Source organism: Ascaphus truei, chromosome 1, assembly GCF_040206685.1.
Source record: "Ascaphus truei isolate aAscTru1 chromosome 1, aAscTru1.hap1, whole genome shotgun sequence".
Classification (NCBI taxonomy): Eukaryota; Metazoa; Chordata; class Amphibia; order Anura; family Ascaphidae; genus Ascaphus; species Ascaphus truei.
In genome coordinates, this window is record NC_134483.1 from 364,925,520 (window position 1) to 364,941,394 (window position 15,875).

Consider the following 15,875-nt stretch of genomic DNA (forward strand, 5'->3'; position numbering starts at 1 on the left):
CAACATGTTATCCAAAGCCAAGAATCAGTCACATTTAACATTTATTGCAGAGTTTGGAAAACATTTTGGAAATTATGTTGAGTCCAGAATATTCCATTTGAAGACCAAATTTCAAATATCATAGAGTTTCTGCAGAGAGTCTTAGACCAGCACTGTAAAAGTACATAGCCTAGTTCCAGTATCAATTAATAATATTATGATATGTTTCTGTAGGGTTCTTTCCAATATTAGATCAAACGTCCTGTCTCCGCTACATTCTACTGTGCATTTGAACCTTTTGAGGATTTATCTCTAAAGTTATACGATTTTGTTAACAGCTATCACTACAGCTAGAGAAGCTTAAAAAATCCAAGCCGTATCCTGTGTAAAACCTAATTTTTGCCTTCACCAGGATAAAATAATTATAAGAACTACGTGTCCATTCAGAACCAAAGTTGCCACCAGTTTCCACCCAGATCAGAATATTCTCTATGCTCTAATCCCTCTAATTCAAGGTGTCCAGCAAGATTCTACCACATAATGTTAAGGCTCATATCTCTAGAGTAACAGCAGCAACAGGGTTCTCAGTACACACACCACCTTTGGCAGATGGATTATGCAAGTGGAAGTACCCCATACACTATGAATGTGGGGACCTCTGTTGTCCTGATATTACATAGCTTTTGTATATCCTCACTTTTTACTGTTGCAAGGGGGAGAGTAGAAGAAAAAGAGAAATGTACTTTTGATATTACCTTTACTTAAAGTCCCTTTAAGGCATCATATATTTATCTCCCTGTTATTTTTCTTAGTGTTTTTTTTTTGTTTTTTTTAATGTTGTTGATATCATAGTTAAGATAATTGGCATGGAAGGGCCAAAAAAAAACATGAATCTAGGTCTTGTAATGGTGTTGTAATAACGCCGTCTGGAGGAGAATCGCCTAGTTTTTCTCTGCTGCCACGTTAGGGGGAAATAAACTCTGCCCTTGAAGCAGATCTAATCCCATCTCTTTGTGACATGGGACAAGAAAAAATATTGTAAGCTCTTCAGGGCAGGGATTTATTGTGCCTGCAAGATTCTATGTACATTGTCATGGCTATATAAGAAAACAATATAATGATTATCTATTGAAGAAAATAACAATCCTGACTATATTGAATTTTATCTTTGTTAAAAGTAGTGCCATATTCTGCACCAGTATTGCAACAGGGACCCTTTATGCGCTTTTTATCTTCTCTTATTAAACACACCTCAGTTGTTATTTGTTTATTTTTTTGTTACTTTCCCATGGATTACAGAGTATAACACAAAATATGCTTTTGTTGATACCTGTTTTTGTATGGGTCTGGCTATTATTTATTTCAGTGGGTCTTAAATGTGTTTTCATACAGGTATGAGTATTAATTAACTCTGTATATACATAACTGTTCTCTATACAGATGTCATAAAACAAATATTTATTTGCATGTATATTAGTTGTTAGTTCATTATTTGCGTTAATATATTTACCTCTTTTTAAGCATAGCTTAATTGCGTTTCCTTTTAATATTTGTTTGTATGTTTACATGTCTACTTGACTATTGATGTTTTATATGTGTCTGTGTTATTTTTGTTATGTGTGTTTTAGTTCTTGGTCAACATCCTGCCAAGGGAAAACGTCCAAAAGAGCCAGCCGAGAACAAAATTAAGCCTGCGATCAAAAAAATCAAGCCCAAAATTCCCAAGCTGAAGGAAAAGGAATCAGCAGAAGCAATATCAAAGGTGCAAGCCATCATGACCCAAGTAATGGACAAGGGGCGATTCCAAAAGCCGGCTGCCATGCTGAGTATGGCCACAGGACAGAGCATGGAACTGAGGTGCAAAGGTGAAAAAATCACATGGAGCTATCCTGCCTATCTTGACACATTCAAGGACACCAGACTCACGTAAGGCGATGTTAATTAATTGAAATATATATACATAGTTAATGAATGAAAGTACTTTCCTGTGGCTCCTGGGACGGTGACAGCTGCAGGCAGTTAGTTGCAGCAGACCCATGTTAAACTATGGGAGGCCAGCCACTGCCTTCCTCACAGCTGCACAGTTGGTGTGGCCAGTTTCTTCCAGCTATTCCCGGCTGCATTGAACAGTAGAACGACTACATCTGTATGTCTAAGTGAGAACAATGTTGCAGGAAGTTGTATAGTAAATGCTTTTCCCCTAGTCTTTCCTTCCAGGCAGCAAGCCTTTAATTAAGAAAGGGTCTTGCAAAATCTTCAATAGCTTTGTAGCTTTGGACAATTGGGTATTCTCCCATATATAGCATTAAAGTTCTCAAACTGCATCACAACCAGTGCAACCTACTCTTTCACTTTTTAGAATAACGGCTCCAGGACATCACATATGAATAAGTCGGTTTTGTATTGTATTGTATGTCTTTATTTATATAGCGCCATAAATATACATAGTGCTTCACAGTAGTAATACATGTTGTAATCATATAAATAACAAATAATATAAATAACAGGTCATGGGAATAAGTGCTTCAGACATAAGAGTAACATTAAGGAAGAGGAGCTGCTCCAAGGAGCTTACAATCTAATTGGTAGGTAGGAGAAGGTATAGAGACAGTAGGAGGGAATTCTAGTAAGTGTGTCTGCAGCTTTATGTATCATGTGTCCAGGATTATCCACAGTGCTATTCATATGCTTCTTTAAGCAAGTGTGTCTTAAGGTGGGTCTTAAAGGTGGATAGAGAGGGTGATAGTCGGGTATTGAGGGGAAGGGCATTGCAGAGGTGCGGGGCAGTCAGTGAGAAAGGTTTAAGGCGGGAGAGGGCTTTAGATACAAAAGGGGGTAGAAAGAAGACATCCTTGAGAAGACCGCAAGAGTCGGGATGGTGCATAACGAGAAATTAGGGCTGAGATGTAAGGAGGGGCAGAGGAGTGTAAAGCTTTAAAAGTGAGGAGGAGAATTGAGTGTGAGATGCGGGATTTGATCGGAAGCCAGGAGAGGGATTTCAGGAGGTGAGACGCGGAGACAGATTTAGGAAAGAGTAGAGTGATTCTGGCAGCAGCGTTTAGTATAGATTGTAGGGGTGACAGGTGAGAGGCAGGGAGGCCGGACAGCAGGAGGTTGCAGTAATCGAGACGGGAGAGAATGAGGGCCTGAGTCAGAGTTTTAGCAGACGAGTCACAGAGGAAAGGGCGTATTTTTGTGATATTGCGAGAGAAAAAGCGAAAGTTTTAGAAACGTTTTGAATGTGAGAGGAGAATGTGAGAGAGGAATCGAGTGTGACCCCTAGGCAGCGTGCTTGGGCTACTGGGTGAATGATCGTAGTTCCAACAGTAATGTGGAAGGAGGTAGTAGGGCCAGGTTTGGGAGGAAGTATAAGGAGCTCTGTTTTTGCCATGTTAAGTTTCAGTCGACGGATGGCCATTCAGGATGATATTCCAGACAGACATTCAGAAACTTTGGTCTGTATAGCAGGTGTAAGGTCAGGGGTTGAAAGGTAAATTTGTGTGTCGTCAGCATAGAGGTGATATTTAAACCCAAAAGATGTGATTAGGTCACCTAGAGAGAGTGTGTACAGAGAAAAGAGAAGGGGTCCCCGGACAGAGCCCTGGGGTACCCCCACAGAGAGATCGATAGAAGAGGAGGAGGTGTTAGCAAAAGAGACACTGAAAGTACGATGGGAGAGGTAAGAGGAGATCCAGGATAGAGCTTTCTTCTGAATAGTAAGAGTATGGAGAATGTGGAGGAGAAGAGGGTGGTCCACGGTGTCAAATGCTGCAGAGAGGTCGAGTAATATGAGCAGAGTGTAATGACCTCTGTCTTTGGCAGCATGGAGGTCGTCGGTTATTTTAGTGAGGGCTGTTTCAGTAGAGTGAGCGTGCGGAAGCCAGATTGTAGAGGGTCTAGAAGAGAATAGGTGTTGAGAAAGTGTAGCAATCGAGAGAATACAAGACGTTCAAGGAGTTTGGAAGCAAAAGGCAGGAGGGAGACAGGTCGATAGTTAGAAGGACAGGTAGGGTCAAGCTTGCTGTTTTTGAGCAATGGTATCACGGTTGCATATTTGAAGGGGGATGGAAAAGTACCCGAGTAGAGGGAAGAGTTAAAGATGTGTGAGAATAGGGATTATAGAAGGAGCAAGAGGTGTTAGGAGATGGGAAGGAATGGGATGAAGAGGGCAGGTGGTAGAGGGAGAAGAGGAGATCAGCAGTGACACATCCTCCTCCGAGATAGCAGAAAAAGAGTCCAGAAAGGCAGGAGGAGAGTTGGGAAGCGTTGTGGGATGGGAGGAGGCAACAGATGGGATGTTCTGACGTATGGATTCCACCTTTTCCTTAAAAAAGTCAGCAAAGTCCTGAGGTGAGATGGAGGAAGAAAAGGAGGCAGCCGAGGGTGGTCTGAGTAGAGAGTCAAAAACAGAAAAGAGTCGACGTGGGTTTTCATTTATCACATTATTCCCTATAGCTAAACAATATTCAATCAAACTGTTTCTTGATGAGGAATAGTTCAGCCCCATTCCTTTGACAAAAAGAAGATTTCCTTACAGCACATTTAATAGTGGTCATTGTTATGATGTCTTCTTGTTATACTACAGAGAAACTCTACAAATTACTTTACATGGGTAAAAAGTAACAATTTGACTTTCACTCCTGTTTGTTCTCTGCTTCTAAAATTGTTACAGTTTGGCAGATGGAAGTTTAACATTGGAAATCGTTATAAATGCAAAGTCTCTAAATAGTTTTGCATGAGCACAAAATCAATTTTCTGATGGATTTCACTGTGTGTGATAAGAGAGCCAGACTGCATGGCCCACGGGATCTTCTGCTGCCCTGATGCATGGGTCGTTTCATGATACACCTTGTTTCCTATGTAGCCCGTCTTCCCCGTAACTAAAGGGAACCACCTGTGTTGCCATTACCTGTGGCTCACAGAAGGCCTGAGCCCCCGCCGCTGGGAGCCAGGGGTGATCTCTTTTTCACCTCGGTGCAGCGCCTCCACCTGGGAGGGATCCCAGCATAGCGGGATATCCCCTCTCAGGAACCAATTGCAGTAGTAACCACACACAAGGGAGTATATAATAACTGGGTTTACTGAATAGAGAAGGACGGCAACCGGTACCACACAGTCTAACACACACAATACAATACACAGGGTGAGTGTCCCCAAAGTACATAGGGTACGTGGCACCAATATCCCTGGTGTCCCTGGCCACAAATGACAGTCCCCACCCAAAAGTGTGTGGAGTAGTGCTACCCACACTGTGTGTATGGCCGTTGGTGCACGTAGACTCGTGCCGTCAAGACCAGGCTGCCTTGGCTGAGGTTTCACCGGCCGCAACGTGTCCCATACCGCGCGGTTCCTCAGGGGTCCGGTCCACCTCTGAGGGAACTCCCATTGGAGTGTGTCCCTTTTCAAGTGTCTCTGATAAAACAGCCCGGGTCTGGTCCCAGACCGTAGGCATGTGCACGTCACCGGTGCATTAAACCTAACATGTAAGCTAAGGGGAAGCGTCCCTATCTGGGGGCCTTCCCTGCAGCAGCCACAACCTAAGATGAGTTGGGGGTTAGCTGGGATCTATGAGAGGTCTCTGGCCTAGTTCAGAGGCCACTGGCACTCTGAACACCTCCTTACCGCTTTCTGTCCCTGTCCGACTATGCTTTGGCAGCTCCCTTCACCCTGCAACTGTCCCCTCCCTGCACCGGAAGGTTTGGGGAAGCTCAGATTGCCTCCACAGCCGCTCCGCCCCCATCCTCAACAGGCACGAGGTAAGGGGGTTCGGCTACACCTATATGGAGTGGTAGCGGGCTATTTTCTATGAGGAAAATTGAGAAAGTAACTTGGTCGCCAGATGTTCCATGAGTAAGGGCCATTGGGCCTGCAATACTACCGGATTGGAGACATCCAATAAGGTGGTAGTAACACAGTCAGGAGGGACTGCTACCATTCCACCCTTATCAATACTCCCTTTCTAGTAGTCAGCGGTTACACCAAATGCCATGTTTTGATGAAATATTGGGTATATTGTATGTGAATGTTTTATATATTGTTGTATTTGTTTTCTGTAGACGCTTGAGGGCCATGTGAGGTCAATAGTTAGTACCATGCGGCATATAGGAAATATTATTGTGCTTTAGTGTTAGCCCCTTGTATATCATGGAGATGCAGGCCAGTTAGCTTTGGATTAGCCATGCATTGCTGGGCATTCTGGCTACATAGGCGATTATTTGGTTTGGTTAATGTTTTGTTCATGTTTTACAATAATCTACTGTACTTGTTGCTGCACAGAATGGCTTTGTGTTCTGGGCCAGTCTTATACAGATGTTTCCAGCGAAACAGGCCATATTCCTGCTCTTAGACGTGATTCTATGGGGTCTATTCATTCAACTGTCAGAATGTGCTTTTCGAGCTGTAAAACTTAATATTGCTCAGAAACACATCTCTCTGTATTTATTCAACAGTTCTTGCATGTCTCAACTGTGCGATAAGTGTTTGTGTTTTGTAATATAGTGCAGGGGAGCGTAAACGTTTAGTGCTGTGCCCCCCTGTCTCTCTCCTTCCGGCTCTCGCGCGCCCCCCCCCCCTGCCTACCTTCATCCGCGTCAGATGACGCTGCGGGGTCATGTGACATCAAGTCACGTGACTCGCGGCGTCATTTGACGCGTGTGACGTCACATGGCGCCGCGGCGTCAGATGATGCCGAATTGCCATGGCGACGCGTCACAGCGGGCTGAATCCCGATAAGTAAACAGTTGCAGGGGCCTCACGTTCATTTAAAAGCCTGGGGAAGAGCGCGGGGTCTCTGCAACTGCCCACGCCGTCCCAGCAAAATCTCCTGCCCCCCTGGGGGTCGCGCCCCCACTTTACGCTGCCGTAGTGAGTTGGCTTGTCCATTCTGTGTAATATGCAAATTTGGTATGTAAATATTATTATTATTATTATTATTATTATTATATTAAATGAGCAAATCTTGCAAAATGTAGCATTCAAAAGCTATTCAATAAGATGCGGAATAGGAATTGACAGATAACATCTCACAATGTTTTCTCTCCTGTCTGAGGCTGCTTAGATTGACAGTTTGCTTCTGCATACAGTAGATTAGGACAGAGGTAATCAACTCCAGTCCTCAAGTGCCACCAACAGATCTGGTTCTAAGGACATTCCTGCATCAGCACAGGGGGCTCAATCAGTGGCTCAGTCAGAATGAGTGAGTCACTGGTTGAGCCACCAGTGCTGAAGCAGGAATATCCCTAATAAGTGGCCTGTTGCTGGCCCTTGAGGACTGGAGTTTGCCACCTCTCTATTAGGAGAATATTGCTGAATATGGAGGCGTTAACGCTGTAGTCTCACATATTAATGATCCAATGTCAATCATATGTTTAATAGGTTAAAGATAGGTTATTGATGACATTATCTCTTTTTTTTTAACAAATGTATATATCTCTATAATACTATAAACAGTTCATCCAGGAAAGGTAGAACATGACGGCACTCTTGAACTTGGACGTTTATCAAGATACATCTTGTGGATCGAAACGTCGATCACCTTTTTAATATATTTTTCACTTTATTATATCATGTCCTCTGGAGTACCGTTCTGTTTGACCTTTCCTGGATGAACTGTCTGTAGTATTCGTAGCACCGGTTCAGGTGCGGAGCGTGCACCCGAGGCAGTATCTGAGAAAGTCGCGTGAGTGCATATTCTCTTGTTCTATATTTCTATAATAACACGAGGGGCTCTAATAAACCAATAATTTCATTGAATTTATCATTTTTTTCCCCAACATTTACAGTTGAAAGTAAAAGTAATGAATATGAACATAATTAAACTAATATGTTTGCTTTAATCATCATTTTAACCTTTTATATGTTATGGTAATCAATTGGTAATATGTTATGGTAATCAATTCATTTCAGCAAACCTGCACCTTTAAGGGTGACTTCACTAACCCTGAATGTTACAAACATTTGTTTTGTCACAAAAAATGCATTCAAATGGGTTGTGTTTTTTTATGACAAAATGTTCATGTACAGAAAAATCTGATTGACTATGGCAAGATTCCAATTTATTGAAGCTTATTATTGCCAGTACATATGGTTCTGTTTCTCCACTACTAGTTCACAATTTAATGAATAGACCACTATGTTGCAAAGCTAATGCAACAGCTCTGTACAGACTATCCACAAAGTCCATACAAGATTTCCGTGCAGACAGCTTGGTCAAGCTCAAAAACATGTACAGTACATATATTGCCTAAGGTCTGTACGATCAAGAATAATTAATGTAAGTAAAGCAAGTTCATTTATGTATTTTCCACTTTTAAGGAGAAGTGATCTTGAGAATTAAGCTTAATGTATTTTTCTTCCTTTAAAGCCTGTGGAAACTTTCCCAAGTGGCTTTAACTAAAACTGATATGTATATCTCACGGCACCTTTTTCTGTTAAACATATTATAAATAAATAAATAAATAAATACAGTCAGTATTTTACTAATCAGTTGAAATATTATTATCATATTGTTATGGCATACAAGGGGGTGATCATGTGGACAATAACTACTCACATTTTTAAAGGGCACTAAAACTCCTATGTCATTAGCTCTGCAGCAGATACAGTAAAGGCTCTGACACAATACAATCAAATAAAAAGCACATAAAGGTATAACATATTACATTGAACATCTTTAGATTTTTTTGACACGTTCAATATAATTAGTGCTAAATGGGAGTTTCCTGGTGATAGTGTCAAGACTGTGGCCCCTTGCAGACACAGTTACCAGTACACCGTCCTACTGCCTCTGTACGTTCTTCCTACTTACCACTTAGATCGTCAGCTCTTCGGGGCAGGGACTTCTTTTCATATTGTTACTTTTATGTCTGAAGCGCTTATTCCCATTATGTGTTATATTATGATGTCACGTGTATTACAGCTGTGAAGCGCTGTGTACCTGGATGTCGCTACATAAATAATGATATACATACATACATCAGTACTATCAAAGTTTAATGGAAAAAAATGTAAGCGAAGGCATAACTTACCACATGGTATAGAAACTGTACATATATCCATCAATTTTATAGTATTGACAGATTATTGTGCAGTTTGTAAGTGAACATAGAGAAATTGGTTAACATACGAGGCTACCTTTCTGCACGTCTTAAGCTTCAGAGCATGGCTATAGTTTCACCAAAAACATACAGAATAAAGAGCATTTTTTATTCAGATAGCACCGCTTAGAGAAGCTGGCTAACATAAATTATGGGCATTAACATAACCAGACATTAAAATAGTTATGGTGGGTAAAAAGGTGACAAAGCCCCTCCACCGTACAGTGTACAGTAAATAGAAATACCACGTGGTGCATTTTCATGTCTCAGACAGGTCTGCAACCCTGTCTTTCCCCATTATCATGCAGCAAACAATGTTTCCACTGCAGCAAGGGATTCTGGGTAACGACATGCAAATGAGCAGTCTGTCACTCTTTACTACTTATCCATTTAAACATGGAGCTCTGTAAGCTTGTGCCTGCTGTATTACACAGCTTTTCAGCACAGCCTGGGTTAAAGACATGCAGAGCCAGTAAACCTACTCACAGACAGTTGTTTCAACCTTTTGGGTCAGTGCGAGGTTGGTGGCTGAACGTGAAAAGTTCTGTCACGATCAGGGTTGATTGGACTACCAAGGACCTTTGAATCACCAGACAGAACACAGAGGCTTTACAAGAGTTAATTTAGCCGAAACTAACAACAAATCACACCATACATACAGGACAAATGATTAGACATAGGGACTCGGGGACAACGGAGAACACCTAGTTAGACTAGATACTGCCGTAGCCAAGGTACCTCTGGAAGTCTTCTTAATGGGAGAACAAAAAGTGATTATTTTGGCCACGAGCAGCACAAAATATAGAAACAGTGTCTTTTGTTGAACGATGCAGGTTCAACTGGGGGCACCTATTTCGGATAGGTGTAGGGTAAAGCCGGAGCTGGCTTACCTCCCAGGATCGTTTTAGGGGTCAGGCAAAAAAGGCTTCTTTTTCTGGATTGATGCGGTCCAGAACAGGCCTCATATGCTTCCTTCTTGGGGTCTTCCACAGACAGCCTAGACACCAGATGTACGGATGCAGGTAACTCGATTCATGCAGGTCTGAGCATATGTAGTCAGGGAACAAAAAAGATGAACACAAGGTCCCAGGAAGGACATTACCAATTAGCAATGCGACTCAGAGTCTAGGGCGACTACAAAGGATTTTGAACCCTCAACGGTCCCAACAGCGAGAGGGGTCTGCACACGACCATTAACGTAGAAATGCAAATGAGTTAACTATGTTTGTCATTTCTTCCTCTCTTTGCAAAGTTTTCCTACATTTCAATTATTGCCTGCTGTATAATATTGAGAACATAAACAGTTATGTTTCTTAGGAACATAATTCTCCTGCTGATATCTTATTTCCAACTTGCATCAGCAGGCATTGTATCGGAAGTACTTACTTTGAGCCATAGGAAGAGTTACTTGACACACATGATGATGACGTATACATTTTCGCGTCCCTTACAAATATTTAGCTCCAGTTGTAGTTTGTCAGTGAACCTTGTGTGTGTATGAACCATGATGAGCAAGTCTCTTTAATTTAAAGCACATGCAACTGGACTTAGTCGTATGCTACTGATCTGCTGCATGACATTAACAGAATGAGCTTTATACATAGTCTCTACAGAGTATCAGCATTGCAATAGTTATTATAATACCCAATACTACATCTCTCTAGATGTATATACTGCAGAAAGATTTCATATAGGCTTCTTGAATTGGAGTGAAGGTTGGAAGATGGACATACAGTGTAAAACCAGATTGGCATACACTTTGCCAAAGCTACTGTACTTAGCAGCCTTCTGTGGAAACCTGGAAACAGGATCAGACTAGTTGACCACTATTGTCCAGGATGTCATTCAGAAGTTTGTCAGTCTCCTTAACAAAGAACTTTCTCCACCTATTCTGTGCTTTTGATAAGACTAGTGGGGTTTTTTATACTGTGTGGTCCAAAGCGGAAGATGAGGCTGTTTTTGGCTGAAAATCTTCATTGAAATCAATTATTCCAGTCGCAAATAGCGCGACTGGCCGCTTCGTGTCATATAGAATACGCCCTTAAGAGATTTTTGAACCGCTCTATTCAGTGTTATTCTTTCAAGCACAGTGATAAGAGGGTAAATACTGACAATTCGTTATTCATCGTCCCAAAAGGTTGTAGCACATGCTTGGGGGCAAAAAAAAGATCTACTGTATGTAACACCTCTTATCCATACGTCCTCATGAAAGATCTGATCACTACATGGGTGTTTCTCTGGTGCTGTGAGCTCACCTGTGGGCTACAGAAAGCCTGAGGGCTCCACTGGTGTCAATTCGGAGCCACAAAAGGGCAGGCTTTTCTCTTGGGTTCTATGATGGATGCAGGATGGTCCTCACAGGCAATCCTTCTCTCCAATAACTACTACACATCATGGTGGGTCCAACGGTAGCTTTATTGCATGACATGGTTATCCTCAAGCCCTAGAGCAGACTCCAAGGGCTTGAGACCACCAGAGCATCTCCTAATCTCCTTAACCCTCTTGCAGGGAGAAAGGTATCACTGTATCATCACACACCCACCATTTGGTTGAGTGTCTGATTTTATACCCTGGGGTAAGGGCTTGTAACCCCTCCCCATAACAAGGCACGTCTAGGTACTGACAGGCATCACACCATACACATGTGACCAAATCAGGACCCTCCCCAGGTATGATACTCCAGACTGCTGGTTTAGGCCTGCCCCTAGATAAGCAACATAGTACCCATCCAGACTGCAACTGCAGGCTAGGCCCTGTGCAGGGGTTTAACCCCAACACTGCCTGTTCTTACAGAACTTATAGTGTTGAGGCCAGTAGAAGGCTATAGCCAGGGGCACTAGGCTACATGTATATACAGTAGTATTTTCTATGAACTCAGAGAAGTTTGAAAACAAATACAGTAATGCACACATTTACATAAATATAGCAGGCATAGTTGCTTTTCCACTTTGAGAGTCAGACCAGATTTTAGACTCACTGCTCCCTCCAATGCTGTGGCCTCACTCAGCTCCTACAATAGCTGTGCAGACCAGGGAACCTCCCTTGAATATGTTACTGACACCTCACCAGATGATGTCCAGACATTATCCAATTAGGTTGCCTGGTCTGAACAGCTGCTCCAGGAACCGAGCAGGAGCAGTCTAGGACATTTCGCCACGACCAAATGCCCGCTGGCACTTGCCTGCGACACACCCCGCCATCGGGACACTCTGCCGCCAGCTATTTCGTAGCTAAGGTAAGTGGCTAACCTTACCCCTTACTCTAAAACCCCTAATACTAATGCTACCCCCTAACCTAAAAACTTTAAACCACTACCCTAACTGATAAAACCCCTAACATGAGCCCCCTACCCTAACCACTAAAACTCCTACAGTTAACCCATACCCTAAAAATAACCCTTTACCCTAAAAGTTACCTTCTCCATGAAGCAGCCGGCTGCAGAGCGGCTGCGTGGAGGATCCCCCTGTGGCTAAACACTGGTGGGAAGTTGGTCGCGGTAGGATGGCCGTGACCAAATGTCCCATTTTGCAGCATTAGTGAGACCATAGCGTAGAAGGGGGCATGAACGGCAGAAACTGGTCCAAGTCTCAAAGTGTAAAAAGCTCTACCTCCTATATTTATGTAAATGTTTGTGCATCACTATCTTTTTTCAAGCCCCTGAGGAAGCAGGACCCACTGTGAAATGCATAGGGTGACAAGCAGCTTTGAGTGGAGTAAGGAGTTGAGTGGTTACATCAGATGCCAGGAATCGGCGAGAACAAACAGATGCCCGGAACCACTCTGGAACAAGAGTCTCTGCATTCGCTCCCTTTATGAGAGCGTACTGTAAGCTTTTTAAAATCTGCGAAAATGTCAGTGCTATTGTCTACATTTTCATTGCAAGAATACAGTTTTTGATATATTGCACTATGTGTGTTCTTTTATCTTTTTATCTGCTGGAATTATGCGTGAGGATCATACTTTCCAACTTCAAATAGAGTTTAATCACAAAAGCATATGTCCTAGGCATTCCATGTAAGTGCATTTTCAGACAATGACAGTATATTACATCACTTATCAAATACACTGCACGATATTATTTTTATTTTTCTCTGCGCTAGTATTCCTTGGCTATAACAATCTGTATTTGAGACGCAACCTCCAATAGTATAATACTAATAACTTTATTTTATATAGCGCTTTTCTTTCAATGGGACTCAAAGCTCTTCACAATTACAGTATAGGGTACGGTATGCAGCACATTGGAAAAATTGTAACAGTCCTTGCTCAGGTGAGCTCACAATCTATGTGCCTGAGGCACAGGGAGATAAAGGTCACAAGGAGCGGACACCAGGAATTGAACCAGCTTCCCCTGTTTTACAGAGTCTGTGTCTTTACTCTCTGAGCTTTTATAGGGAAGGTTTGCAGAATATATCATGTTATAACAAATTATTGTCACTATATAAGATATTTATTATTACATGGGTGATTTTTATTGCTTTATGCTTAGTTTGTGTATTTTTTCCAATCACATTTCAGTATACAGAATATACTGCACTATATACTGTAGATCTTTTCTTTTTTTCCCCCAAACATTGATGCATAAGCTGTAGGGGTGGCTTTGAAGGATAAGAGTACTTGGGGGTCTATGACAGTTAACCGGCACCTGAAAAGTTGTCCTGGAGATTTTTCTGCAGCAGATAACCAGGGAGTCAGAGGCCATCTGTCTCTTGCTATTGCCATGCCAGAAGGAGGTGCCTGGATGGTAGGGGAAGCCGGGGGTAATGTAGAGACCTAGTGCTACCACTGCCAAACCAGGGGTAATGCATTGACCCAGTGCTGCTGCATCCGAGCTGGGTGTAATGCAGGGGGAGCCCATGAAGAAATCCTACCCCAAACTTTAACCACTAATATTCTGGCTTCTACTCGTATAAATTCCTACCTTGAAGAAATCACTTAGATTGTAAGCTCTTCGGGGAGAGTGTCTACTTTGCCTTATGCTGTTTGTCACATACGGCACACACCTGTGAGCATTGGCTCGCAAGATGACCTAATTTTAATCTTTGCAAAAGTCCCTCAAATGAACAATATCTCCCCTAAATCCATCCCTATATACCTTCTGTCACAAAGAGCATACAAGTTGGCACGTGACTTAGATATGCAACCAAGGTTAATACACACGGCTACTCTAGCCAACTCACCTTTCTCTTGCACAAGGTATTTTCAATGATATAATATTAACCCCTTACTCAATTGCAATCATGTCTATCCACTGCCACCATCCAAGAAATATGCAAATATGTAAATTAATATGTCTGCCAGTGTCTCCGGTCCCTGTTTATTATAGAAAAAACCTATGCACTTAACACACAAAAATCTGTTGTTGCAAAATGTGCCCAAACATGTTAATACTCTCCACAGAGCATTACATAGTTCATTCAGAGCCCAAAGCATTACACATTAAAGAATGTTTTCATATATATAAAAATACAGTGCTTCAGATTACAGAAAAAGATAATTACAAGAACATACAATAACAGTAAATGCAGGACAGTTCTTTAAAATAACAGGATAAAGCATAAAACATAAATCCCTATACATTACGTTACCAGATGTCATAGGTTTTTTCTGGAGAGGTTACTGGCGTAGAAAGATGAAAATTCAAGTGTTTGGTCCAAAACATCTCTGTTAAATTCTGATTTTCATAATACCCTGCTAAGACTTATATACTATTTTTTCCCTATTTAAACAGCATAAGCCCACCCCTGTCATAAATTAGCTGCTAGGTTGACTGTTTTATGACAGAGTATAAAAACTCCTAGTAAACTACATTTAAGTTTTTGTCTCAATATATAAATGCACTCATAACTTCCTTTCTCTAATACTTAGACACACGAGTCATATAAATAAATTCAGGCAATTATGACAGATGTAATGAGACTAGTTATAACCATAATCCCAAATTTGAGTGACAAATGGACATCTGTCCTGGGCATCTTTTGTACATATTGTGTGTGGTCTCATTGCATGTGAATCCTTGCAATGATTACACATATCTGAATGTTATACTATATAATCAAGGATATCACTGGATAGTATTATTTTTAATAAATTCATCCAACTAAGGCATGACCTGTGTGTTACCTCGTTCTGAGATGCAGCAATAATCATTCAAGAACATTTCGTTTTCTTTGAGACAGACAGAATAGTATCTGGCTATCGTTTATTGGCTTCTAAACTACACATATGTCACTTTTAGTGGGCCATCAGTGATATGTCCCGTCCCCCCCAATTAAGTCCTCTTTGTAGGTCTGACCCAGGAAAAGTCTTGTCCTGTCATAAACCCAATATATTGTATTTTGTTTAAAATCAAACTGTACCTGCATTAACCCCTGAAGCACAATATTGATTCAAACACTTAATATCTCATGATATTATCATGACACTGGTATTTTGACCTGTTGCAGTTATTCCCAGTGATTGTCATTTATTTATCATGTATTGTAATGTTGTAAAGCACTGCGTACATTGTTAGCCCTATCAAAATGAAATGATACGTTCTACTTTTTTAATGTATTTTCTTATAGCTCCAATTGCATTATATCAGATTTCTTAATATTTTGAGGGTACATGCTGAGCAGACTGGTTTATCACCTGTAACTTTAAGATCTTAGCATTCCTCAAATTCCATTTTTTTCACACTTTCCCTCCGGTCAGTCTTCACCTCATGTCAGAAGTAATTATATTCTGGTCTCTGTTTTCAAGGTGTTTTCTTATCTTCACATCTAACACTAAAACAGCCCATATTAGTTCAGAAACTGC

At 41.5% G+C, this 15,875-nt stretch overlaps 1 protein-coding gene across 1 annotated transcript in view; it reads left to right on the top strand.

The window, feature by feature from the left end:
- Nucleotides 1-15,875, top strand: part of PDGFRL (platelet derived growth factor receptor like) — a 154,044-nt gene that overhangs the window by 32,364 nt on the left and 105,805 nt on the right. Inside the window, exon 2 of the mRNA XM_075610087.1 lies at nt 1,608-1,905. Coding sequence (XP_075466202.1) covers nt 1,608-1,905 — 298 coding nt within the window. The remainder of the gene's footprint in view (nt 1-1,607; nt 1,906-15,875) is intronic.